The sequence below is a fragment of the Apus apus genome, chromosome 1, assembly GCF_020740795.1.
Source record: "Apus apus isolate bApuApu2 chromosome 1, bApuApu2.pri.cur, whole genome shotgun sequence".
In the NCBI taxonomy this organism is placed as follows: domain Eukaryota; kingdom Metazoa; phylum Chordata; class Aves; order Apodiformes; family Apodidae; genus Apus; species Apus apus.
In genome coordinates, this window is record NC_067282.1 from 198,992,868 (window position 1) to 199,019,649 (window position 26,782).

The 26,782-nt window shown below is 48.2% G+C and overlaps 1 protein-coding gene across 7 annotated transcripts in view; it reads left to right on the forward strand.

The window, feature by feature from the left end:
• The window catches only part of FRMD4A (FERM domain containing 4A), a 383,479-nt gene that overhangs the window by 224,224 nt on the left and 132,473 nt on the right, over positions 1 to 26,782 (forward strand). For 6 of the 7 annotated variants that reach the window (XM_051608133.1, XM_051608143.1, XM_051608117.1 and 3 more), the window contains exon 2: positions 21,881 to 21,946. In XM_051608133.1, the coding sequence (XP_051464093.1) occupies positions 21,881 to 21,946 (66 nt within the window). Of the gene's footprint in view, positions 1 to 5,553; positions 5,633 to 21,880; positions 21,947 to 26,782 lie in introns of those variants that run through there. The other variant, XM_051608153.1, reaches the window with a different exon arrangement.

A 26,782-nucleotide genomic window follows, 5' to 3' on the forward strand; every position in this document is an offset into this window, starting at 1 on the left:
ACTTGGAGATCTTCCCAGTTTGAAGTGCTCTGCACTATAAGATTTGGTATTGTGTGTGTCTTATCTCCTAAATTGTTTGCAGGTCCCAGGTCAGTTATTTGAGTCAGGTTCTGCTCCTGAGTAATTGCGTTTTACTTTTCCAAATGAGATCCCTGTGGTTTCCACCTGGTTTCCAAAGTTCTCAGCATGAATTATCCCAAGGTCAAAATTCATCCGAACCTGTTATACAGAAAAAATGAAGTGATGGGGACAGGTTCAGCAGTGGTACACACAGCCCTCCATCTCTCTCTTTCTGGCCCTGGTGTGTGGAAGTGAGTGAGGGGCAGTCTGGTGGCTTGGGTGACCAGCTGGGTCACATCAGTCTCTTTTCTCCTTCCCAGCACTGAGACATGTTCAGTGCGTGGAGGATACACATTGTTTCAGCTGAAAAGAGGGGAGGCCGTTGCTCCTTCTCCAGCCAAACCACAGCTCATGAGCAGACCAGACCGTGCTATACTATGAATTTCAGAGGAACCACTTGAATTAACCTGACACTTCATTTTCTAGGCTGACCCTTGCCATGGTTAGAATAAGTCAGCTGCATTGATTCAGAGAGAATGGTGTGCCTAACAGGTTATATCACCTCTGGGAACAGATTTCAGTTCCCAAGGTATTTAAATCCATGTTGCTTTTTAAGTTTTGGGACTTTTAAATTTTTTATTGCCACTCAAATATTATGAGCCAGGAGTTGTGCAATCAATGGGAGTTAGGCCCTTAAACACCTCCCACAGGGAGGTGGGTGGTTGGATACTTTCAGCAAATCCTAAATATTCTTTGAAATCATTTCCCTCACCTTCCATGGGTTTCAGATATGGGTGAAATAACATTGATTTCTGTAAAGCACTGCAACCACTTATGGATGCAAATCACTGAGCAAGTGTGAATATTACTTCATGACATGACATCTCCTCCAACCCGTTAGTGCTAATTAATGCAATCCTAGGATAGACAATATTCATTAAGCTTTTCTGAAAATACCAGAAATGTTCATGTAACAGCTCACACATTTTGATGGCGCTCACAGTCCTTCCACCACGTTCCCTGTAAAGTATTTTGATACTGTAATCTTTGCTAACGAGTGGAAATGAATCGTCAACAGTAGCTGGCCAGCACAAGGCCATGGTGGTTCTTCCTTTGCTTTGTTATCAGGAGCCAATAAAAAAGAATCAGTGTGTTGTCATTTTGGCACAGAGGCATCTGGTTGCTGGAGGCTTCCCTCTGTGTATGTCAAAGTTAAATATTTGGGTTACTGGGTCTCTTTTTGGGACTTGCCGTGATACGAACCAGCTTGGAAGAAATGCAGCTATTGCCTGCTTCTAATCACTGCAATGACAGCAGCTTTGCTACCTCCAGCCTAAATTCTTGTTACCAGGCCATATTGTTTGGGTATTGACAACTCCAGAGACCTTGTGAAATTACAGAAGCTCCCAGGCCTCTTGCTACTGCTGCTGAATAATAACTAGAAAATTTAGAGAGGAATGTTTATCAGATGAGTGCCTTTTTTTATTTTATTTTTATTTCCCTGAAAGGCTGCTGTTGAGGAAATCGGAATTACAGAGTATATGTCTGGGAGAGGAAGAAGGGGAGCAAACTCCAGGTGGCACAAGGCATTGCCTTTGCACTGCAGGGCGGCCATCCTTCCACGGGCTTTAACTGAGCTGGTGGAGGCTTTGGCAGCCATTCCACTGAGCCAGCAGCAAGCCCTGCCTGCATTGCAATGCTCTCCCAGACTCTAGTGTCCTCCTGGGGCTAGAGGTCCCAGACTTGGTGGTCTCCTAGCGAACTAACATCTAAGCAGCCATCTGAAGCTGTCCCAGGTGTGGAACCACCAGGCTGCATGCCCAGCATTGTGCACCTACCCCATGGGGTGGTGCCCCCCAGTTCATCAGCTTTATTTCAAACACATCAAACGGCCTTGAGAGCTGTTCTGCACTCATGTGTGTTTGCCCAGCTGTGAAACCAGGCTGGCAGCCCTCCCCAGCATCCCAGCAGTGCTGCAGAGCTTGGTTAACTGCAGCTGCAGAGCTTTGCTCTTCATCCAGGAGGCCCTTTCACATCCTCTGCAGCCCCATCTCACCGAAATGGGCAAGACTGGAAAGGAAATAAATAGATTATAATTTTTTTGGATGCCCAAAAGCATGATCTTCCCCTTGGAAGCTTTTCCCACTCTTCCACCCCAGATGGGTTTTCTTATTTTTGAGGTCTACAGCCACTCCAAGAGCCTCTGTTCCTCCCTACTTGCAAACCCCAGTCTGCAAACATTGTCCTATACCCTCTACAGACCCTTTCTTCTACCCCGCTGTGCTTGTAGCTCAGGGTACCACCCTGCTACCAGGGAATCAACTCAGGTCTGGACAGGGCTTTTTTAAGAATGAGGTGTGCAAAGAACCAGTGAGAAAATCTGGAGCAAATTCCGTGTCCAGCTCATGGGGAAAACAACTCTTTCTGGTTGAGCTTTCATAATAAGCTCTTGGCAGGGGCAATTCTCCACTGTCTTTCCACATTATAAGAATCATTGCCCATTTCAAAGATCTTTGTTAGCTGCATCAGGTACCTAGATGGTGTTATCTTCACTCAGACCAATAATTTATTTTTATTACAGATGTTGTATCATGAATTAGACGATTAAGGAAATGTAGCAGGAATACCTCACACCATTGCAGGAAATTTCAAGCCTTTGTAACAAAACCACACTGAACTTCCTTTTGGGGGAGTGCTGTGTATGTATTTCTGGATGGACAGGAAATGTCATGTCCTTACAGGGAATCTGAGGAGGATGCTCCTTGCTATTTCACAAGCATGATGATCCAGGCTCCCTCTCTGCATGGTGGGTCTCAAAGGCTACAGAGGTGCTGAGCCATTGCACCTGGGAAACCAAGGAGCTCATCATCCATTTCTACCCCAGACAGTTTCCATGACATGACACCCGTCAGTCAACTGGCCTGTGACTCAGGCCTTTCCCTGTGACATTATCCTACTGATGCCCCAAAGATGTTGGAGAACACCATTAGGATCACACAGTGATGGTCTTTGGGAATCTCTGGTATACAACCCCAAAGACTCATGGGGCATGAGAAAGGATGCTTGCTTGTTGTGTCCAGACTTGTCCAAAACCCATGTCTGCTTACCCAGGCTTTGTGCCAAAGGAAGAGCCTGGACTGTTGCAGGAAGCCTGTGATTCCAAGCTAAGTCCATGAAACTGCTCACACCTGCACTGAAAGCTGAAAATTGCAACTCTGTGCAGAGCAAGCCTTGCTTTCCAGCTTTTGCTGCTATGCATGAAACAAATTACCTCCCAATTAGAGGCTTCCAATCTCTGTTGCTGTTTCTTTAACCCACCGGGTGAGCTCTTCTATCACCAGCTGAATAATGCTGCACCACACCCTGGCCCTGCTCTGAGTTTGGAGGCAGATCCTGCTAGGAGAGGATGAGTTACCTGGAAAGGCAGCATGTGCCATACAGCGATGGGTGGGGAAATTGCCTTGAGGGTTTGCTACTTGAAGGATCTTCCTACCTCAAGGGCAAAGCCCATTGCCTTGGCATACTCCTGCAGAGCAACATGCACAAGCAAGCTTGTGCTTGGTGAGTGCAACTTTGAAGCAGCTTCACCTGCTGTTTTAGTGAAAGACAGCCTGGGAAGGTGATTTTTCGTTGCTGGTCCTGGGTGAGGTTCAGAAGCAGGGTTAACTGTGGCTGGGGTTGCATGCACTTCTTCACCAGTGCCACTGAAGATGGCAGAACCTGCTTGAGATATGTTGTGACCTCTGCTGAAGGAAATGAGAAGAACAGCTCTGAGGAGGAAACTTGAAATTTTACCCTTCTCTGAAATTATGGGTTTAAAATTCCAGGAGATTCTGAAGTTTGTGTTTTGGGGGTTTATCCTCAGGGGGTACTTCAGTGGTTGGATCTAGACGTGGATTAGATGTGCCCAGAAAACCCCAAGCTTTACCCTTGCAATATAGCCGTGATCCCACTGCTTCTCCTGGGGCAGAGATGGTGACCTTTGCTGCCTCTTGTCACTGTATCCTGACCTTGGGATCACCTCCAGGGCAGAGCTGGGCCACCGCAGCCTTTTGCTCTTAACCCTCAGCAGCCAGAGGCCAGAACTGCCTCTATATTTATCCTCTTAATCAAAGCCAGCCCCACGGGTGGAGCAAGCTGGACGGGCGAGCCTGCCTGTGGCTGCATGTGCAGCTCCATTTTTATGTCTGTGCCCTCTAAGTACTAGTGCTCATGCTCTAGTATGTGTAGTATTTGGCTGTTGTACCCCAAAACACTTTGTAGCCCACTGCCCATGCACCCCCAGCCCGTAGTCGAGGAGAGGACATCAAGGCTCATGGTATCTCCATGCTGGCATGGTCTTGGCTTTCAGTCTGATAGCAGATGGAACCAAGAAACACTCCCAGCTAAAATCAGACATCCAGCTTGTTGACCACCACTGTGTTGGAAGAGCGAGTTTGTCACCTTCCTACAGGGCAAAGAGGAAATTTCCTGTATCCCATGTGAGCTCCAGCTCCATCCTCATCATGAACAGACTCGCCGCAGCAAAAATGCCAACTGCAAAAAAAATGAAGGCAGGGGCTCCTCTCCACACCTCCCCTGCCAAAGCAGACCTCTTTCTGGCCAGCTTGTGCCACAGCATGGCACTGTGGCAACTTCAGGGTTTTACCTGGTGGGAGTAACCCCAGTCCCAGTTGACTGTTGGGTTAAATCAGTTGACTGATTTAATTATTTAATAGTAATACTCTTAACATGAGAGGTAGTGCTAATGAAGTCTGTAAATATGCTTTATTGCTGGGCAGCATCCTCTGCTGGTGGGTACACTTTTACACCGTTACAAGCTGCACCCTTCTCCCAGCTGGGAGCAGGGAGGGGATCCCCAGGAAAAGGCAGGTTGCCCCCCAGGTCCCGGGGCTGCAGCCTGGCAGGAGCTGCTCTGCCCAGCTCCGTGGGTGCCCGGGGCCCTCGCTGCTTTCCTCTTCCTCCGTGTGAGCACTCGGAGCATCCCCGCTCCTCTCACCCCTCTCCGTTATCACCTCAAGGTGTGCACGCGTGGGACAGAGTGGGGGGGATGAATGCCCTCATCCTCCCACCCTTCCTCCCCCCATCTTTCTATCCCTTCATCCTCCTCCCAGAGGCGAAGGGCAGCCCAGATGTTGGCAGGCCCGAGCCGGGTTCATCTGTTTTCGCATGACCCAGCGCCAACTGCTGCTCGCTGCCCTCCTCTCTCCTCCCTCCTCCTTCCTCCCCCTCCTCCTCCTCCTCCCTCCCCGGCTCCAGCCTCGCAGCGCGGCGGCGGCCGCTCAGGAGCCGAGCGCCGGGGGCCGGCAGGCGGGGAAAAGGAAAACGAGGGAAAAGGAGGGTAACGGCGTCCCGGCACTGAGCATGGGACCGCCCTAGGACCGCCCGGGGAGCCCGCCGGGAGCGGAGGGAAGGGCCGCGCCGATCCCGCGCATCCCACGGCGGAGCCGCGGACGATGGATGCGGTGCGGTAGAGCCGCGGCCTGGCCAGGCTGGTGCAAGCCGAGGGAGATGCTCTCGTCCCAGGCTCGGAGCTGAGGGGCCGCCGGAGCAGCCGAGGGAGCGGGAAAAGGTAACGGGGTCTTTGTCTGCGGAGGGGAGGGGAGGAGAGGAGGGCCGGGGCTCCCCTTCCAGCCCCGGCCCCGCGGGGAAAGCCCAGCCGCAATGTGCGGGTTGCTCCACGCCCCCCTCCCTCCATTTATCTCAGACACAAATGTGGGCAGCATCTGCTTTCCTTATCCTTTCCCCCCCCCCCCCGCTCCTCCTTAAAATAAATAAATAAATGAATGAATAAATGAACCACCACCCAAACCGCTGAATGTAGTGGGCGAGTAAGGGAGACGAGCTCGGCGGCTGGGTTTGTGTTTTGCTTTGCACTAAAGGGAAGGAGAGGGTGTGGGGGAGAGAAGCTGATGCTGTGATTTCTTCCCACCCCCCCACCCCCCACCCCAGCAATCTGGATGCCTGTCCCCACTGACTGCTCCTTCCCTTTCCAAATGGCTGCAGCAAGTTTAATGCAGAGCTGGGGGCTTTGCAAAGGGTAAAGCCCTTGGCCTGTTTTTTCCTTTCCCCTGTGCACCTTTTCCTAGAGCAGGGGCAGAAAAGTTGCTTCAGATCCAGGGCTAGGAAAGACAAATAAATAGCTCCGTTTCCAAACTGCGCCTGTCTGGGTGTATCTGCACGCCTTGCAGACATGCTCCGCATAAGGAGGGTTTCTCGGCCGCATTGTTAGCCCTCTCGCTGCTGGGGAGGGCATGAGAAAAGTTGTTTCAAGCCTCAGATTTCCAGGAGAGACAATTGTTTCTAATAATAGCCCTGGCAGCGGTTTAGCAATACAGCATGCACAGATGCGGGAGCGAGCTAGCAAATCTCCTCTCCCAGACAAGCCGAGTCGCAGGGAAAGCTGAACTCCCAGTTTGTTGGTTCGGGATTTGGAAGCGTTGTCCTGGACAAAAAACCCGGCACCGCTCGCCCTTTCCGCCGGCAAGGGGGTGTGGTGCCTGTGCCTGCGCTCCGCGCTCCGCGGGCACGGCTGAGCTGGGCTTTCCCGGTGCCTCGGGTATCGGGAGAGGCTAAATCCCAGCTCTGCCCAGTGCCAGCGGGATGTCGGGGTGTCTCGAATGACACTGGCCCCTGGGGTTTGATGAGCAGCCCCTACCCGCGCGCGGAGGGGGCTGTTACCGGCATGGGTGTCTGTGCCATTTTCCCTGCCTGGAATTGCCTGCCAGGCAGCAGGGAGATCTCGGTAGAGCTGAAACTGTCAGGTTGAGCCCCCCTCTCCTGGCAGTGATGGCAGAGGGCCCAGCAGGAGGGCTGCTGCCCACGCACCAGCTTGAATTCATGGTGCTCACCCTGGGCGGGTGAGGGTGCACCAGCCTGCCTCGGGGGCTCCGAGCTGCTTGTCTTGGCCTTCCTGGCACAAGTTAGCAGCAGTTTGTCCTCTTCTAAGTATTAATATTTTTAAGGTGGTTTTCAGTATCATTGTCCAGTGGTTTTCAGTATCATTGTCACGTGCTGCAGGAGGGAGAGATGCTCACGGGGCAGTTTCCACAGCCCCACGGTGCTTCTGAGCAAGCTGAGGAGTTGTTGTGACTTTTAATGAGAGGGGGATCATTTGAGGGGTCTGCAGTCTCAACACCACCTCGTGCCACTGCTAAGGTCAGCTGTGTTTCTCTGAGGACCAAACAGACTCAAGGGGCCAACAGGAGCTGATGTTGGTCATCCCTGTTGCTGCGAGTGGCCCCATCCAAATCAGTTCCCACCGTGGGGACAACTGTGCTAGTGGGGCATAGCATGTGAATTTAGGCACATGTGAAAGAAACATTTTGTTCTTGGGTGAATTTTTGGTTTTGAATACCCAGGCTAGAAATGTGGTATCACTGCCATTATTTGAGCATAAATACACTACTTAGCCACTCACAACCCATTTGGGGAAACTACCTATTGTTCCTGTTTTCTGGTGGTCCCGTTGTTGTGCTTCTGAACTGATTATTGCATTAAAATGCAAGTCAATATTGATTGATACCTGTGGCCACAGCATTGGGTCACTCAGGGCCACACAGCAATGCAGCATCACTCAGTGCAGGGACCATTTCTGTAGAGATGGTGTCAAATTGTTCAGCCAAGAGCTTTGGTTAGTGCATTGAGTGTTGTTAGTAGGGACATAAGATTGGGAAAAGCTTCCCAAGTCATGGACTCTAGTCCCACATATCACAGGTAATTAGTCATGCATATTCCCTTTGTTGCTACTGTTGCTTGCTTGTATGAATAACAGCAGAAGGTTCGAATGCAGCTTGACAGACAGTAAAGGCAAAATAAACATGCATGGTATAGAATGAGGGAGAAAAAGCTGTGTTAGGGAGAATTTGAAAGGGGCTGGGGAGTGACTGAAGTCCCAATCTGGTAGGATTTGAAGGAGAAGAAAGGGGTTGCTAGAGGGATGAGACACACAGGGGAGGTATAAAAGGAGTGTGTTGATCCAACATCAACCACATTTGGGGTCAGGGCTTAGTCCCCTGATGAGGCAGTCAGGCACTGAGTCACCCACATTGTGCAAGCTAAGCAGGAGCTGGCTGCATAGCTGGGATGAGCAAGGGCTGCTCTCAGGCACGGGGCCAGGCTCTCAGGGACGTTGGGTGTTTTCCCCTCAAAACACTCCAGGCCTGACATGGTCAGTACTCATGGTCCTCTGAGCTGCATGCAAAATCTAGCTGGGAGCTATCCTGCAAATGCCCCATCCTTTGGGGAGCTGGGGAGAGGCAATGCTGTGGGGTGAGCTGTGAGACCAGGAAACAGTAAAACCTCGGGGTCCTCATGCTTCATTCAGGATGGGGTGTGCTTGGGTGTACAGTGGAAGTACAAGGTCACTCAGCTATGTCAATCTCCAGCCATCCTTTGCTGCCTCCCCTTCCAGTGGCTGGATGTTCAGATTGCCCTGCAGACCCAGTGCAAGCAGAGCCCAGCAGGCAGCAAGGTCTGAGAACGTTAAACTGCATCTGAGTTGCTTGCATGCCACCTCCAGCTCCAAATCCCAGTTTGCCCAGTCTCTCTCAGGCTATACAGTTCCCTAAGCCAGCAGTGGATTGCCCAATGGCCTTGGGGACCATTGTAGCTGACAGCATCCCTTGATATTTCTCCTTCTCTCGGGCTTATAACAATTCCCAGCCCTCCTTTAAATCTTGGAATGTCCCCTTTCCTAGAAAGCCACAAATTATTTTCCGAGGCCACAAAACAAGTTGAAGACCCTGTATTCTGCTCTGGAGATGAATTCTGTTAAAAACTAAAACTGACCTTGACTGCTTTTCTCTCTGATCTTGACACTGAGAAGGTGCCCCAGCCAGACATTTGATCAGCTCTGAGCTTCTGGGAGCACTTTCATCTTGGTGAACAAACACGTAGGGTTTGATCCTGCCTCCTGCTCCCAATCACTTTTGCACTCTACTTGCTTGTGTGTCGATGGCAAACTGAAGGATTATTCCTTGCCTATGTCAGGCTCTAGTAGGCTGCCTGCCAAAATAAGCAGAAGAGCCTGATACACCCCTGCTTCATGGCTATGTTATACTGCTGTGTGGCCCCCTGCATGGTGCCAGATACCCTGGATGCATCTCCATGGGGTAGGGTGGGACTTCAGTGCTTGCTCAACCTTAAAGCACAAAGGAGACCAAAGGAGCAGGGACCATCTGATTTCCAGAGCAGTTAACAATATTCCTGCTTACAACCCCCTCTGGCTTCTTTCCTAGTAAAAACACGATCCTTCTGTTCTTGTCCTGAGCTGCTGTGTGACATTTTCATGTGGTGTTAAAATGTTGTTGTGTCCCACCTCAAGAAAAGATCGGTAGTGGGTAGGAAAATGTTCTTTTCACCCTCTGTCTGCACTGGTGGGATGTGGAGTGACTCAGTGTAGTAATCTTAGGGAAAAGTCCTTGAGGGCACAAAAAGGGAGGCAAACTGAGCTTTTTTTATTTGAAGTCACTGTAGGAGGGGGTCCACTGAAATTCTCCTCGAAAGCTGCAAACCAAAAAGAGGTTGACATTCCCATTTTGGCTACAGAAACCCTTTGTCTGCACACTCCCACGTGTGAGGGGTAACATTTTGACAATGACTGTTGGGCTTGCCAACTCGCCGGGCTCAGGCTCTTGTGTTTAGATTATTTATTTTTTTTTCTTCTTAGAAGCTCCCAGATCTCCCAACCAAAATAAATCCACCCTTGTTTGGGTTTCCTGACCACGTGGGATGGAACGTGGCTGCAGCTGTACCACACACGCTGCAGGCCCTGTTGCCATCCCGTCCGTCCCAGCTGAAATATTTCACGCTGCAATGTGCTTTGCAGATAGTGGAACAGCCACAGGCTGACCCCTCTGCTTTCCCACTGGATTTATGCTGGACAAGCCGGGGGTGGAAACCTGCCCTCAGCAAGTGAGCAGCTTGGAAAGACATCACAAGACCTGCAGCTGAAATGTGGCCCCTGTCCTAGAGAAGGGAGCGAGGATGGAATTGTTTGCACCATTAAAAAGAGCTTTGTCCTTGCTCGCATGGAGGGTATCTCTTCTGGCTATCCACAGCTAGGGTTTTGTGAAGATGCCCATCATCTCATAGAATCACAGAATCACAAAATGGTTTGGGTTGGAAGGGACCCTAAAGATCATCTCGTTCCAGCCCCACTGCATGGGCAGGGGAATCTCCCACTAGGCCACATTGCTCAAAGCTCCAACACTTGGCTGCCACGTGTGTGCTTTTGTACCACCAGACACTCTCATTTCCCAGTGAAATGGGGCACTCCAAGGGACACGGGTGATTTAGGGGACATGTAATCAGATATAGTGCTTTCTTTGTGCACACACACGCGGACCTCAGCATGGAAGCATGCTGGAAAACAAATTTGGAAAGTAGCTGCCATTGCCTTCTGCAATTCTGAGCTGGAAAGACAAAAAAAAAACTGGAAAAAAAAAAACACAAAAAAAACCCAACACGGTCTGAAGTGGTCTGGGATCCTTGGCGTGCTTTGCAGCCATCAAAAGTGTCACTTGGGCTTGTGCTGCAGGAGGTGGTAGGAACTGGGGGGAGACTTGTGCCTTGCCAAGACCAGGGAGAGCTGGAGAGAAGCACTGGGTCCACTTTGCCTTTGAGTTGCACCTTGGAAGATGGTTTCTGAAATGCACTGGGGGTGCTTGCTGATGGTGATTCTGGGGGGAACCTGCAAATCTAAAGGTTCTGGGCTGTTTCCTTGCTTTCTCAATCCCCTCCTGGCTATGTGGCAGAAGGCTGCTCCGAGATGGGTACCGAGTCCTGAGAGCTTAGGGCTCAGGGGTATTGGATGGATCCAGCCACTGAGTTTGCAGACATTGCATCAGGCCTTAACTCTTCTGCATCTTTTCTGCGTGGTATGGAAGAGCTGCTGTGTTTTCTTCCAAATAGGAACATCCTTTCCTGGCTCTTAAAAGGCAGAGGCATCTGGTGCAAAGACAGGCTCAAGCAGAGGCATTTGTTCCAGGTTCCTCCTGTGCAGAGGCCACAGGATGTCTATATTTATTGTGTTGTGAAGTGTCCTGATGCAGAGAGGACCTGGTCTTGCTGCACCAATAGCCACAGTGTTCTCAATACAGGCAGTACAAAATCCTGACATTAGTCAGGAGATGAATGTGAGTATAAAAGCACCGGCTGTGTCCTGAAGGCAGTTTTCTTAGCTCTAGTCCTCACCTGACATGCAGGTGCTCAGCTTCAGGAGCTATCAGGACAAGGGAAGGCAGGAAGGATGCCTTGGTGATCCTCACCCATCTAGGTGTGCAGGCAGAGCCCATGGGAGATGTCCCAGTCTTGTGGCCCCAGTTCTGCCCTGCTCAGCACAGGGTGTGCTCCTAAACAAAGCAGGAACATAAATGGTCAGATCAAACTTTTGCAGGCCTGGTCTCTAAAAAAACCCCAGGCGTATCTCTGAGGATGAGTCAGCTGCTTGTCATTTGAATGTGCTCTGCATCTCTCTCTGTCCTTCCTGCGAAACCCTGCTGGGGAATGATGTCCACCCAATGCCCCATCAGCTGCTGCAGCTCAGGCAGGACTGCTGCTGGCTGCCCAGCCTGGCACCAGCCACAGCCCTGGCTCTCCACATCGAATGCATGTCTAACCCCCTGATTAGCAGTGGCTGGAAACAACCCAGTGACATATTTTTCCTGTGGAAGCATATCAGTTCTAAGAGTTTATTCAAAACAAGAAAAAAAAAAAACCAAACCAACAAACAACAACCACAACACACTTCTGTGTACAGATTAACATTTTACCTTTCTGACATCTGGAATGACTTTTGCAAGCCTGTATTCTATTATGTGTGAAGTATAACCCTGCTCAGTGCTATTTATTGACCCACTCAGTTACAGAATATCTGAGTGATGCACTGCCCAGTGCCTTGGCTCCATTGATCAGGGCAATCACCACTCACACCTCCAAATGCTTAGTGATACAGCACTCACCAAGCACCAAAAGGACACTTTGAGCCTTAAATCTTAATTTGTCCTTTAAAAATATTTCATGCATACTACTGCTTGGGTCACTTTTGTCATCTTCTATAAACCTACATTGATTTTTCTTTTCTCCAGCAGATCACTCTAGTTTTAGTAGCAAATAAATTGTTCTGTTCTCCTCTATAACTTAACTAAACCTCCTGCAAATGTTTTCCCAGAAGACTTAGATGCTCTCATGTAATTGCCACCCTGTCTGCATCCACAAATGAGTGATATCTGGAACATTTTGCTGAAAATATGCCGTGTTTGAAGTGTGAAAGTTTGAAAAATTACACTTTTATGTATGTTTACAAAGAATTAAAAGTCAGACGTAGGAGAGATTAACAGACATTCTAACATATTTGGGGGAAAAAAAAAAAAAAATTATTGCTAGGTACTTCAGTGCCACGTGGTCATTATCGTTATGATGACTCACAGTGCTTGCTGCAGTACATAGTAGGGAATGAACCAGAAGGTGACCAAGTGTCCCCACAGAGAGGTTGTTGTGACTTATAAAAGGCTGAGGAGTCTATTACTGGTAAAACATTGCCCTGGCAGTTAATTTAGATCCTTTTCCCTACAACCATTCTCTGTCCTTTGTGTATAGCAAGCAGAGTAAATGCAGAGCTCTTCCAGGGCAAGCGGGACCTCCCCAGGACATATCACAGTTGTCTTGAAGCACAGCTATCATCTAAAGCCAATGAAGCACCTGTCTCAGGACCAGATCGCTTGTCCTTTTGCAAAGATGTCAAAAATCCTTCATGCTCTTTCCCTCTGAGCACTCCTCTTTAGTTGTGCCATTGATATTTATTTCTTTGGGCTGCATTAGGGATTGGCAACCCAAATGATGGATCACGTGCAAATGTGTGATGGAACTACAGAACCCGCCGTAAAATTATTATTATCTAGAAAATCAGTTGAACTTGAGGGGGAAAAAAATGTTCTTCAGACGGTGTGGCTGAGTTAGCTCAGGAGAAGTTTGCATGCAGGGTGTCACAGTTTGACTCGGGATTAACAACAGTGCTCTCAATGAAGCAAGATGGGGTTTTAACTGGGAAGCCAGCAACAGGAGGATTGTCTACCTGTTATCTTATTAACATGAACAGGATGGGGATTTTTATTTGCTCTGGTTTTTGGTGATAGGGGCACTTTTGTAACCTTTGGGCATTATTTTGGCATACAGATGAACAACATAGCATGGATGAATAGTCTCAAGGACTGTGGGGCAGAAGGAGACAGCATCAGGAGCTGATCTACCAGGTCTATCAGGCTGTGCAGGGAAGTCTGACTGGAGAGGATGGAAATTCCATCCCCTGAGTCAATTAAAACTCACGAAAGTGCTGACCACGGGGAAGACCCCAGGGTGGCGGGAGGAGGATCAGCTGGGCAGCCTCAATTGCATGATTCTTTATTTATGATTTATTGCCCACACAGCCCTTACCCAGCACTGGGCACAGCCAGCATGCAGCACGTGCAGCAAGGCTATAGGAGCAACACAGGCTGCCCAGATCAGAGAGGAGAAGATAGCTACAGGATCCTAGTTTGAAGCAAGGTTTTAAGAACTCAGGCATGATCTTGAACTAAAAATGTTGGTCCAAAGCAGGTGTCCACAGTGAATCACCTCCACAACTGACTGGCTTAGTCAAGGTTTATCAAGGCACACTTCTGAGCACAGAAGGAGTTGCAAATCTGTGCGGTTTAAGACATCTGTGGCCAGTGAATCCTCTAGACTAAAACAGTAAATAGTATTGAAAACTCTGTCACCTCCCTGTGGTCAGCCTCAGCCCCAGAGCTCAGAGGATGCTCTGAACAACTGTCTTGAAGCTTCCACACTCTCCACTCCTGCCTTGTAAACAGTTGGGAATAATGCTTGGAAGCGGATTTGGGTTTAAGCTGGCAAATGTATTTTTTCTAGCCAAGAAGGGGAACAAAAAGAGTTACAAGGGTGAAAAGATCTAACATGGTACAAAGTATGCGTTGGGATTATCCTCTCCTCCTGCATCAACATCAGAAAGCAGGGAGGGTATGAGATGTTCTGCTTCCCTTTGTGTTTGAAAAGATTTACATCTGTATTATTTTTAAGAAAGAAAACAATACGTGACAGAAACCAGCACAACCTCCCTTCTCGTGAGGAAGCCAGCCTGTCCAGGAAAGGACTTTCTTATCTCAGGATATAACTGAAATCAGGCCTCCAAGGCTGCCGCTCTCAGAGCGGTGATTTAGGTGTCTGCCCAGTAATACCCTGTTTGGCTTAAATTGTGGTGTTGGAATTAGATTTAATTCTAGCTACACAGCTCAAGCACCAAGTGTTCTGAGGTTAAGACGTGGCCTTCTCAGCTTTAAAGTTTGCCAGAGAGTTATTGCTTGATGTTGTAAATGGACTTAAGGACCGTAGGAGGTGTTTTTTCATTTCAGCCCTGATACAGTAAGCCACTTAAACACTTGCTTATGTCACACTGAAATAAAAGGGATTTATGGACACAGCTCTGGGCTTTGCTGAATCAGAGCATTTTTGCTGAGCGCTGTTTAGAGGAAACATGAGAAATAACCTGTGCAGATGTCCTCGGGTGATGTGGGAGCTTGAGCAAGGCTGGAAAACACTGTTCAGAGGAAGCAAGGAGCCCCTGGGCAGGCCAGGAATTCTTTTGTCAGCTCTCAAGACAAAACAGGGAAGTCACCAGGTCACTCAGCCTTTAGCTTGCCTTAATTTTTCTCCCATTGCTCCCTGATGGCATCAACACAATGGCTGGGTCCCACCTTTTGCAGTGTTCTTCTGCTACAGTGACACTGTGGCCAACACCGTCCCACCTCCTTTCCCGAGGAGGACTCTTGCTTTCTGATAACTGAAGCTGGGTTTTTTCTCTTCTTCTGGCAAATGAGCATTTGCAGAAATGACAGCAACACTTGTTGCAACACCTCTGAAACATTCCCTTATTCCCTGTGCAGCTCCCCTGTAGGATGGGTAACATCGAGCTCCTCCAAGGAATGGCAGCACTCCCTTCCTGCAGGATGGGAGAGGTTTTTAAGAGCTGTACCTATAACCCTGGTTTCAGCAATTTCATTTCCATTCCCTAGTGCATGAGTAAGGACATTGATTTTTTGCAGTGTGAGATAAAGAGGCTTGTAGGGAAAGACAAAGGCTGTCCTCATATGTTCCTGCAGACGTACCAAACCTATAGGAGATGCTGCATCATCAGCAGCATATATTTTCTGGTCATTCAATATAGCTATGGACTGGGCGTGTATTTCACAGATCCTCAGAGCACTTCCCTAATAGAGAAACCTATGATGCATTAGAAGCTGGATTCTGGCTCTGTAACAGCCATCAGCAAGTTCTCTTTGCATGGCCATCATCTGTATGTGCAGCACCTTTCCTGGGCCCAACTTTTCAGCTCCAAAAGTCCATTTGCCACCAAGTTCCCCTGAAAGGGAATGCTAAAAAGGATGCTCCTGTTTCTTTGAATACGCAACATGCAGGGGAGTTGGAACTAGATGATCTTTAAGCTTTGCCCGCTCCCCAGCAGCCCAGACAGTGCTGCTCCTCTTCCCATCGTGCACAGAACCAGCTGTGACCATGTCTGCTCTCCCCAGGTGCCTAGGCAAGAATGGACCGTGTGGCTCAGCTCTCTGCACACTACCTCACAGCCACCCTCATCCCAGTCACCCTTGGTATTATTTATTAGGTGCTAATACAGGCTAGCAACTGGGAGGATGATCTGCGTTCACGTGGTATGAAAAAGAAACAGTCCATTCCTCCAGGACTTTGAAGTGTGAGTGTAGGACAGAAGATGACAGATGGATTCAGGCAAGTGAAAATACAGTGCTGGCCACTGCATCAGGCAGTGGTTTGCAAGACCGGCCCCGATTCAGCAAAGTGAAGGGCTGCCACACGCACAAAATGAGCTGTGCGGACACCAAAAGCACAGCATTTTCCCCCCTCTCCACCTCCCTACAAGCTTAGGAGTTGTCAGGATGAGAAGGCAGTGAGAAGTGGTCAAGTGGGAGCAGGATGTTTAATCTAACAGTTCATTGTAATCAGCGGGCTGTCATCTGCCCCTATCTCCTTTCAGCGGGTCTGTCCAAACGGCGGGCAAAGTGACACCAGTTTTTGTGTGTTCAGCGCAGTAATTGCCTCCCGTCCAGTCAGCGAGCATTTAGGAAATATTCTGCCTCCAATTAGAATTTCTGATTGGACTCATGGAAGACTACACCGTATTCCTCTTTATCTCTGCAGTCACCAGCTAATGAAACGTGCTGCAGATATTTATAGAACTGCCATTGTAAACAGCATTTGCATTTGGTGCCTTTGAGTTATTTAGTGTGACGGCGCTTCCACCAGGAGGGTTTTTTCATTTTGAAAGGGAAAGGTTCCCTTTGGAGCTGTTTCCTCCCGTCTCCTTCGCTGTTTGTGTTGGATGCAGCAGTTCTGTGGGCAGTTGCTGATGATTTAGTGACAAAGTGATGAGCACACAGGGATTAGCTGAGCACGGTGTGGGTTTTTGGGCTGTGTCACAGACAGTTTATAGGATTCTCTGAGACAATGTTTGGAGTTACAGCAAAGATGAATGGAGAGGAAGGCAGTCACCAGAGCAGCTCATGCCACAGAGCAAAACAACTGCCAGCCTGCCTTCCCTAGGAAACCCATTGTGTAAATATTTGTGTAGGAGCCTCCAAAGGAGATTTGAAGTCTTGTGATAAAGGTAACTAAAATGTCCTTTCCTTGAGAAAAAGAGCTACGATTCAGAGGATCCCATGAGTAACCATGAGAGATATTTCCTGTCTGTAACATCCCTATATCCGAGTGAACAAGCGTGTACGTCAGGTCTTGTTGTCACTGATGGATCTCAAAGTGTTTTGCAAAGGAGGTCAGCGTCAGTTTTCCCATCCACGAGATGCAGAAGCCAAGGAGCAGGGAAAGCACACATGCCTTGGTCACAGTCAGCTCTCCTGCACACTAATCCAGCATCTCATCCACACAAACACATTTCTTCACATCTCCACGTGCCTCACAAGCACCGTCTGTGCTTATGTATTGGAGATATATCATCCCTAGTCTTTACACACTCATTTATATAAATGGCAGAGGTTTTTAAAAGCTCTTGTGTTCAGCTCTTCAAGTGCTTGGGGGTCACACCACATGTGCCAGCATTAAAAGAATTGGCAGATTTTCAGAAAAATGTGACGTACTGAGCTGCTTTGGAAATTAAAAAAAAAATCTGTTCTGTACTTTGGTGCATGATTTCTATCTCAGTTCATGGTAAGTCTGGCCCATTACATGCATGTGGCCCCTATTCACATCCGTCGTGTGCAGCTCCCTGCCATATGGATGAACTGTTAGCACTCAGGAGTGTGGAACATAGTCCCAACTCTTCACACATCTTGAGAAGCACTGGAAATTTGGGGGGGTTGATGTGAATACAGCAGCCTGGCTGAGCTACAGCTGAGCAAGCAGCAGGCATAGCAGTGGAGTTCACCTAGGAGTTGTCTCACCTACCTTGAAATGTCTTAAAGTTCCCTCTGCTTTGACCATCAAGGGCATCTCAACTGTTAAGGTGAACTAGACACTTGACTTTTTGCTTTCTGGAGTTAGGGTGAAGGGCTCTTACTTCCAAAAGGAAACTGGGGGCTTGGTAAAGGAGAACTCACTCTGAGTTTGCTATGAAACCCAGGACTTGATCAGGAGCAAACTCCTTTACTTCCTTGTTGCATCAAGAGTCCTTCTCTTCTGTCAACAGCTCTGCTCAACTGTTGCTTCTTGTCTCTTTGCTGAGGTTTTGCTTTTCCATGATGAAGGGGAAGCTGCTCTTCCTTTGTGCCTCAGCTCTTAGTTCCACTCTCCTTCTTTGGGTAAAAGCCTTGGGAGTGGAAAACCCTGTAGTCATCCTCCATCCAAACTCTGGTGCTGCTCAGCTCATGCTTAGTGACCTTCTGCTCCCACTTTACCATCTACAGGGCTTTGGTGTTGATTTCCTTGCTCTGGTTGCACAGACAAGCAGAAGAGTGCCTTGACTTGTCCTCCTGTAGCTGGCCACAGTCCACTTCATCACCAGGCAGCAGATACCACTGATTAGCTAACTTGCAAAGCATGAGAAGCAGCATCATTCCTGCAGACAGACTGTGCTAAACCAGTTCCTTCTCACTGTGCTTTCAAATGTTCCTGTTTCTTGCTCTGACAAGCTAGCAGAGTTTGTATTGATCTGATAATGCAAAAAAGCACACAGTGCGGGCTTCAGAACACCTGGTGGAATAATGAAACAGAAAGGAGGGAGGGCAGGACCATCATATTTTAGCTTGTATCAAGTAGGAAGTCTGTCTTCTACCTTCTTTGCTTTTCTTCATGGAACATTTATTTCAAAGGGAAGTGAAAAGCCCCATGGCTGGGCATCCTGTCTATGGAATGAAATCAACTGCAGATCTCCAGCCACATACACTGTGGTCCTTCTGAGCTTCAAGGTATTAGCCAAGACAAAACCAGAAGCTCCTTCACTTCCTGTGTTTGTACCTGGACTAGTGCTGGGTCTCTTTCTCCTGATGACCCAGTGCAGTGGTTGATGCATCCTCATCAGCTCCTGCAGCAACTCTTCACCCTCTCTTGTGCAGAAGAGCCTAGGTGAAAACATCCTGCATGCCACCAACCGGGGTCATTAGCATGTGGCGTGAACCTTCAAACCACCGAGAGGCAGAGGAGCACAGTGTCATCAAAGAAATAACTCACGTACCTTGAGGTGTGCTCACAGGCTGCATGACCAAACTATAAAAAAACATCATGGTCTTTGACAGCCACTTTGCCAATGGACAGAAGTTGCTGGGGACAAGTTGATGTGAAAGCAGTGTGCTTTCCCTTCCCCTTTTCTGCAAGTGGTGTCCGTGAAATGCCTTGCAATTGGTCAGCTATCATGTGCTGTATTTCAGAACTTAACTTTATTCAGACACTTCATCTTACCAGCTGTTTGCCTTTGGGGTTTCTTTAAGTAGAGAAGCACTAAGGGGATACGAAATTCTGGGTGGGAAAAGCAGGGAAAGCTAAAGAATCATAGAATCATGTAATAGAATGGTTTGGGTTGGAAGGGACCTTAAGGATCATCTAGTTCCAACCCCCCTTGCAGGGACACCTCCCACTAGACCAGGTTGCTCCAAGCCCCATCCAGTCTGGCCTTGAACTCTTCCAGGGATGGGGCATCCACAGCCTCCCTGGGCAACCTGTTCCAGTGTCTTATCACCCTCACACTGAAGAATTTTACTTCCTAATATCAAACCTAAATTTCTCCTCTTTCAGTTTTAATCCATTACCGCTGTTCCTCTTGCTACCAGCCCTTGTAAGGAGTCCCTCCCCAGCTTTCCTGTAGCCTCTTCAGGCACTGGAAGGCTACTGTGAGGTCTCCCTGGAGCCTTCTCTTCTCAAGGCTGAACAACCCCAGGTCTCTCAGCCTGTCTTCACATGGAAAACAAGTGCTTTGCTGTAACAATAAAGCACAAAGTCAAGCATCTCAGAAAATTTTCCCTCTTCCCCCTTTCACCTTCTTTCCTTCTCAACTTGGGTATAACAGCTGGAGTGTAACACGCAAGAGCTGGACTGTGTGTCCATCCCTGCCATGGCACGTCACTGCCACAATAAGCTCGCTGCTTTATCTCTTGCCTTGAGTAAATTCATCTTAAAACTGGGATATCAGTGTGTACTCACCACCTTGGGGATGCAGCAAATATGTGACAGTAGGAGGACAAGCGAGATGCTGAAGCAGAGCTCAGCCACTCAGAGTTTTGTCTTAGAGCAGGGCAAACTATTGCAAAGCCCTCCTGCGAGCCTCTGGTGTAGCTTTAGAACTGAGCTGAAAGCTGCTTAATACAGAGTTCATAGCAAAAAATCTCACTCACCAAGTAGCATACCTTATGAGAAACCATATTTTGTGTAATTTTACTTACTGGAGAAAGCTCTTGTAAGAAGACAATTTATTGCCATGGCAGTAACTGGCTGACGTTTATGAGAAGTCTGGTTTTACAAGGCTTTCCTTGGGCTGCAATGCCAGGGCTCCAGTTGTGCTCAGGAAAATGAGAAGGAAAGGGGTGTTATTTAGGGCACATGATACTCCAGAGGGATGCTGGTGTGAGTAACAACAGGGGTGAAGTCTGCTTGGATCATGTGGAATCGTGCATGCCAGGATTGTAAATTTGGGATGAGTTGAAGGGAAAATCTCATTTTCCCTGAAGTTGTCTCATAATAAACTCCGTATCTTGCACAGGCAGCTTGAGGCTTAGTAGAGTTGTTGGTACATCTGATTTTTTTGCTGTGGGGAAGAGGTTAGGGCCAGGATAAGGCTCAGTCTGTCCTGGCCTAGGAAAGATGGAGATGTATGTGGGACAGAGTTGGCAAGAGGGAGGACAGGAGCACCTGGGAGACGCCAGTGGTCTCCTGTGCTGAGAGCCAGCAACAGGCAGGGTGAGAGCAATGCAGCTAGAGACGGCCAAGGCTGCAGAACCCGTGGCACATGAGTGGGTGATTTTTAACCCGCAGAGCTAAACCAGAAAGCTGAGCTGTCCTCAGTTAACCCCCCAAGCCTACATCTCTCTGCCCTCTGCAAGGCGGGTTTGCATTGGTTGCTCAGTTCAGCTGTCACCTGCAGGGAGAGGTGATGGATGAAGGCAGAAATGCTCAGGGTGCTGCAGCAGCTGCATCCTTGACCCACGCTGTCAGGATCCCATGGACTCTGCTCAGTTCTAGTGTTGCTTTAGGACTTGTCATGGCAAGAAATATCATTAAATTGAGCTGAGGATCCATATAGTGCTCAGGAAAGCACCTTGCTTGGAGGGTGGTGGATCCCTGGGGGCCTGATCCACACTGTGAGGCTGAGCTGGGTCCATGCTGCTGTGGGTCCAGGCATGCACAAGTGCCATGGGGTCAGCCGACACCAAGGGGGCTGCCTGCATGCTGCTTAAGTCATGCTGAGGAAGAGATTTCCAAGAGCCAAAGAGGCTTAGGCAATCCATATCCCATTAGCAGATAGTGGGATTGTGCCTGTATGTGCTGAAGGGCTTTGTGGGGCTGACTGGGGACCTGCAGCTCTGCAAGGCAAAGTTGCTTATGGTGCTCTGTGTAAGAGGAGAGATAGGAAAGGGCTTGACCGACTGTAAAGGAGTTTCCTCAGGCCACAGCTCATCTATTTCTCAGCACTCTAATCTACAGGACCTTGGAAATCTTCTACAAGTCCTCTATGCATAAAGGTTTTATTGATATTAGTTGTTAACAGTTGTAACAAGCCATACTGGTATGGAAGCACTTTTGGAACAGTATAACAGTATCATGAGTGATTCCAGTGGTGCATCCTAAATAGGACACCCCAAGCAGGACAAGCCCATTTTGGGATTCAGGCCCAGACGAGCAGCTGGTGCAACCCCAGGGAGCACCATCCCGGCCCAGGGAGGAGCCCTGCTTGCTCGGTGGTACCTCCAGGATGGTTGAATCATGGCCATTGAGGAGCTTGGGGCAAACTTGTCTGGGTGTCTCCTCCACTGACCAAGTCAGCTGTGCAGCCACTATGAAATGTTGGGGTCCCTGTGCTGCAAACTGTCCCCCTGGTCCCACTTTTCACACTGGAACAATCTCCTCCTCTTGGCAGCTGCACCTCTTGCTGCTCCGTGACAGCTACCGGGGTGGCTTTTCTGTTTCTCCTTCCAGCCTTTTCTTTCCCCGGATGCCAAAAGAAAGGGGATTAATTTAAAAACAACAACAACAAACCCATGAACTGAAAGCTCCACAGCCAAGAAAAGCCAGCAGCCACGTGCTGAGCTGGAAAGCCCAGCACTCTGACCCGTGTGCCTCTTCTCTCTTGCAGATGACGGAGGGCCGCAGATGCCAAGTGCACCTCCTTGACGACAGGAAGCTGGAGCTCCTTGTCCAGGTAGGAACTGCATGCTTCTCCATACCATAGTTTTACTGCAGCCATGGATTCTCACTGGGGCGGGGACATAGAATGGTTTTCAGCTGATTTTCTCAGCAACCTCATGCTGTGATTGCATGCAGAGCTCAGGGAAGCTGCGTTAGTGCTGGGTGGGCAGGATATGCAAAGATGTGTGTGTGGGAAGGACTAATCCAACACACATTTTGCTTTTTTCTGTGCCAAAACAGTCCCAGTCACTGCCATTTCGAGAGAAAGGCAGCTCTGGTCATTTTTTGACACTGTTACTATGTAACTTAGCTTTGACAAATTGTTTGCATCTGCTTAAAATACCCCCAGCCTTTGTTTTTATCTGCTTTACTTGCCATTCTGACTCGCTGGGGTAGGATGCTGGGCTCCACACTGGAGGTGGCTGTCAAACACAAACACAAACGTGCATTAAAGTAAGTTTGTGCTCCATCTGTCTTATTTTTCGTTTTGTTTTTTTTTAAATGGAAACTTAGGAAGAATGAGAGTGTGATGCTGGCTGTGTAATGATGGGCTGATGGCAGCTGGAGCATCCTGAACTTCTCTGACAATTTTGGCTTGTGTCAATCACCAACGGGTTAATAAAAAGAATGAGAAGAATGTCTTTCCTTTTACAAAGGCTTGGGCACTGGCCACAGGCAGCCCAAGAAGCAGGAAATTAAACTTCCCATAGAGCCCAACCCCTCCCCCCCAAATTCCCACTGCAGCTGATAAGCTGAGGGGGGAGCAGGATCCTGCCCAGCAAACTTGAATGAGGATTTTTGAGGGTGACTTGAATGGCCGGAAGCACATTCAGCCTCGCATTCTGGAAAGTTGCTTAAAAAATATCATTAACATTCTCTGAATGGGTAACATTTTTTCAAGTACATAGTCAACAAGGAGGTGAAATCCCTCAGCTCCCTGTGCCACTCATTGCAGTCAACAAGTGCCAGGCCAGGGCTGGAATGAGAGCAGCTAAATCATAAGATCATAGAATTGCAGAAGGGTTTGGGGTGGAAGGGATCTTTAGAGGTCACCTAGTCCAACTGTCCTGCAGAGACACTTTCCACGAGATCAGGTTGTTCAGAGCCCTGTCCAACCTGACCTTGAAGGGGATGGAGCTTCTACCACATCTCTGGGCAACCTGTTTCAGTGTTTCATCACCCTCATTGTAAAAAATTTACTCATGTTATGTAGTCTAAATCTACCCTCTTACAGTTTACAACCATTAGCCCCTCTCCTATCACTCAGGATGAGTAATCAAAACAGAACACCATACCAATGGTCTCTGCAGGGTGAACATCCCTGCAACGGGCTGGACTGGGCTCTCTGGGCTCAGCAACTGGCTGGGGGAAGTTCAGCCACCTCCATCAAAAAGGACACAGCACTTGGCTCCCTATTTCATAGAAATGCCTTTTAAAACTTTTCTTAGTTCAACGAAAAATGAATGGGCTAATGGGGAACAGCACTGCTCACAACATTAATAATCACAATTTAAAACATAATGGAGGAAAACTGTATCAGCTGTCCTGGCCAACCTGCTTGTTTGGGGTTTTTATCAATGACAGCCAAAAAACACACAAAAAAGCCACACAAAGGTGACAGCTGAGGAGGCTGGTTTGGGAAGCTCTGTGTCCATTTCTGAGTGAGCAGAAACAATATAATGATTTATTTTTTTTTGTAACTGTTTGATCACATCTTCAATGGGAATTTACAGTGATCAATACAGGAAGCAAATTGCTCTGTAAATCACACTAACTAGTTTGCAAGTGACCCATGGCTGAATTTTATTCATGCAATAAATCATTTTGCTGTTTTCAAGTAACGTATGAATGGGAAAAGCCAGGAGGTGTGATTATGAAAAATTTGTGCTCAGAAAAAGCAGCAACCTGTGTTCTGTGTGAGTTGGTCCAAGTCTCCAAGCAGCACCCTGCCCATACATGTACAGTATAGTCCACTGAAGCATCTCAGATGCTTTGCTGGTTAAGTGAGGCTTTGCACTACTGTTAGGTGGCTTCTGCTCAGGGTGATAGTAAATAAATTGCTTTTGGATGGAGCAGATGACAGAGGAAAAGGATGTTTGGATTCGAGTGTGTCTCTAATACTGATGCTCCTTGAGAATGTGGACACAACTCTCTGGTTTGCCTGCCTGGAAACCACAAAGCCATCAGCTTTGGGATGGTCCTGGGGTGGCTCCGCCTGGGACAGGAGCAGGTTGATGCTACCCAGATGTGCAGTGCTTTTCCCTTGCAGGTCCCAAATCAACTAGGCTCCCTCCAGGAGCAACATGCACTTTGCATACTGTGCCCATACTGTTATTTTTCTTTTTACCCTATCTCCTAGTTGAACTGAGTAAGTGTCACCATTTGACTCAGATCAACAACACTCTCGATCCCCTCCCCCTCCCATCCAGGTAGGGAAGGACAGAGAGAAAAAGAGAGAGACTTGGCTGGATTGAAATCTAAACTACACAGCTTTAATTAAACACTAATGATATAAGAAAATATATACAATTATATACAAATGTGTTCAGATATGTGCAAAAGCCTCTCACCTCCTCCCACCCCCAGCAACTCCCACAGCACCTTCTGAGCTGTGAACAGTCCCAAAAAACCCCGGAGCTGCTGCTGGAGAAAATGGAGAGTGATGAGGGTCAGGAGAGCTCGAGCCTGGGGGTCGAGGGTGCTGGATGGACAGAGTCCTCCCCGGGTGCCGGCCATGGATGGGAGAGAAGGGAAGAAGCAGGAAGGAAGTTGTCTTCTGTGATCTCTGACCTTCCTCTGAGCTTACGTAGATATATGGAATGGAATATCTCTGGCCAGTTTTGCTGTCTGTCTAACTCAGCCTCCTACAGGGGGGTCATAGATCTCCCCGTAGTGTCTGAGCTGGCAGAGTAAAGGCGTGACCTTGGAGACCCAGCAGTTAGAAAAACATTCCAGCTGTTATCAGTCTCAGTTGGGACACTCCGGTACTAGTTAAAAGAAAGCTTGCTGAAGGAAAAAGAAATCAGTAAAAGGAAAAATAGCTTCATCCTGGCTCAAACCAGGACAATAAGAGACTGTAAATAAAATCTTCATCCAACCTTGTGCTTCTGGCTGTCACTTCAAAGACATGTTTTTCTGTGGCTGCCTTGCCACGAGCTGAACCAGAGGGCTGATTTGTTGGTTTATGCCATGAAAGAGGTTCTCCCATAGCTGTGTTGGGCCTTAGCATCTGGACCTACATTGGCTTGAATCACTCAGGACCCAGGCTCTCAAGTTCTCATGTGAAATTTCCTCCTTTCCACCAACCTCAAACTTTCTTGGAAGCTTTTCCATAGCTAATTTCATGCTTTTATGGCAAGTTTAGGAGACATGGTTGGGAATCAGTAGAACTGATTTCTCTGCCACAGGTGAGATCAGAACACATCCTCACCTGGATCTGGCTTTGCACAGCCTTGTATGTGTGATACCAAGTGTGATACCAACCCTTAGAGAAGGGTTCAGGGATCCTGCTGCTGTGTTTGGGTGTGGGAAAAAATGGCAGAAGAAGCTGGGTCTGATTGAAGCAGGAAGGTGGGTACAGCTCCCTCGAATGGATGGAGGAGGGCTCCTGGAGCATCTTGAAACTGCTTAGGCCAGTGACTCGGGGGAGCTGAAGTTATTTCCTCTCCTGCTGCCTCGAGTGCTGCTGGGCAGAAACAGATGCATCTGGGAACGATCAGGGTGTTTGCAAAATGCAGTGTATTAAGCAAATGTACTGCCTTTTTGTCTGCAAATTAGCTGTGATCAGACTCAGGGCTTTATGAATATGGCATTTCAAACGTATCAGTTGGTGGGTAACAAGGACCATACCTTGGGCTGCAGGAGGACAGCAAGTGGTAACTGTGCTCCTGTGGTTGCTCACAGGAATCAGCCTTGGCTCTGTGCAACAGCTCCACCAGACCAGATTGAAACATTTCACCACCGTAGATTCTCTCCTGAAATGACAAAACCCCCTCAGATTGGCCACACAGCTATTCCCAGCAGGACCCCCCACGCATGTATGTTTCATTTGCAACACTGAGACCCAAAAATAAGATTTTGGCTCAGAGGCAGCATTTATAACCCCTTTCTGTGAGTGCTGGCTTGCTTTGGTGTTGGTGCGTAGCATAAGGGCTGGGGGTTGCCACCACCAGGAACATGATCCAGGGTTTAGTCAATCAAAGGGTCTTGACTAAAGTATTTTCCTCCCAAGTTGAGCAGCTGCAGAGTGGTTCAGCAGCAGCTAGGGAAAAGCAGAAACACAGGCTTTGGGGATAAAAGAAAGCCCTCCCCAATGTGTTTTGTCAGATAAATGCTGAAATTTAGAAGGGCTAATCATAAATGGAGACAGAGGTGGATCATATGGAAATCTCTTCCTGAGGGTCTGAAACTCAAAGTCTGTTTAACTTGGGATTAGGAAGAAGAGTTGCATTTGGTATGTGTTTCATTTGATAAATGCCTGTTGATGATCTGGTGTGTGTGGCAAGTTTACATAGGATATTTTTTGACAGCATTTTCTTTCTGAGCAGGAGCAGAGCGTGGCTCTTTGGATCTTCTTACAATCTGTTTCTGTTTGATGCATGTTTAGTTTCTAACACCGATTTATTTATTTATTTGTTTGTTTTTGTTTGGCTTTATCTAGCTAATCCTTTTCAGCAAGTCCGTTTTCTTGCTTCTGGAAAATGGATTTGCTCACATTCCATGCTCTCAGCCTCCCTATCTGTTATATTATTTCCCTGTGACCGTGTATCATTTGTCTGCTGCACATGAAAGGTTTGCACTGCTTCATTTAAAGACTTTTGTGTAATTGGCAATTCGTTCCTTTTCATGT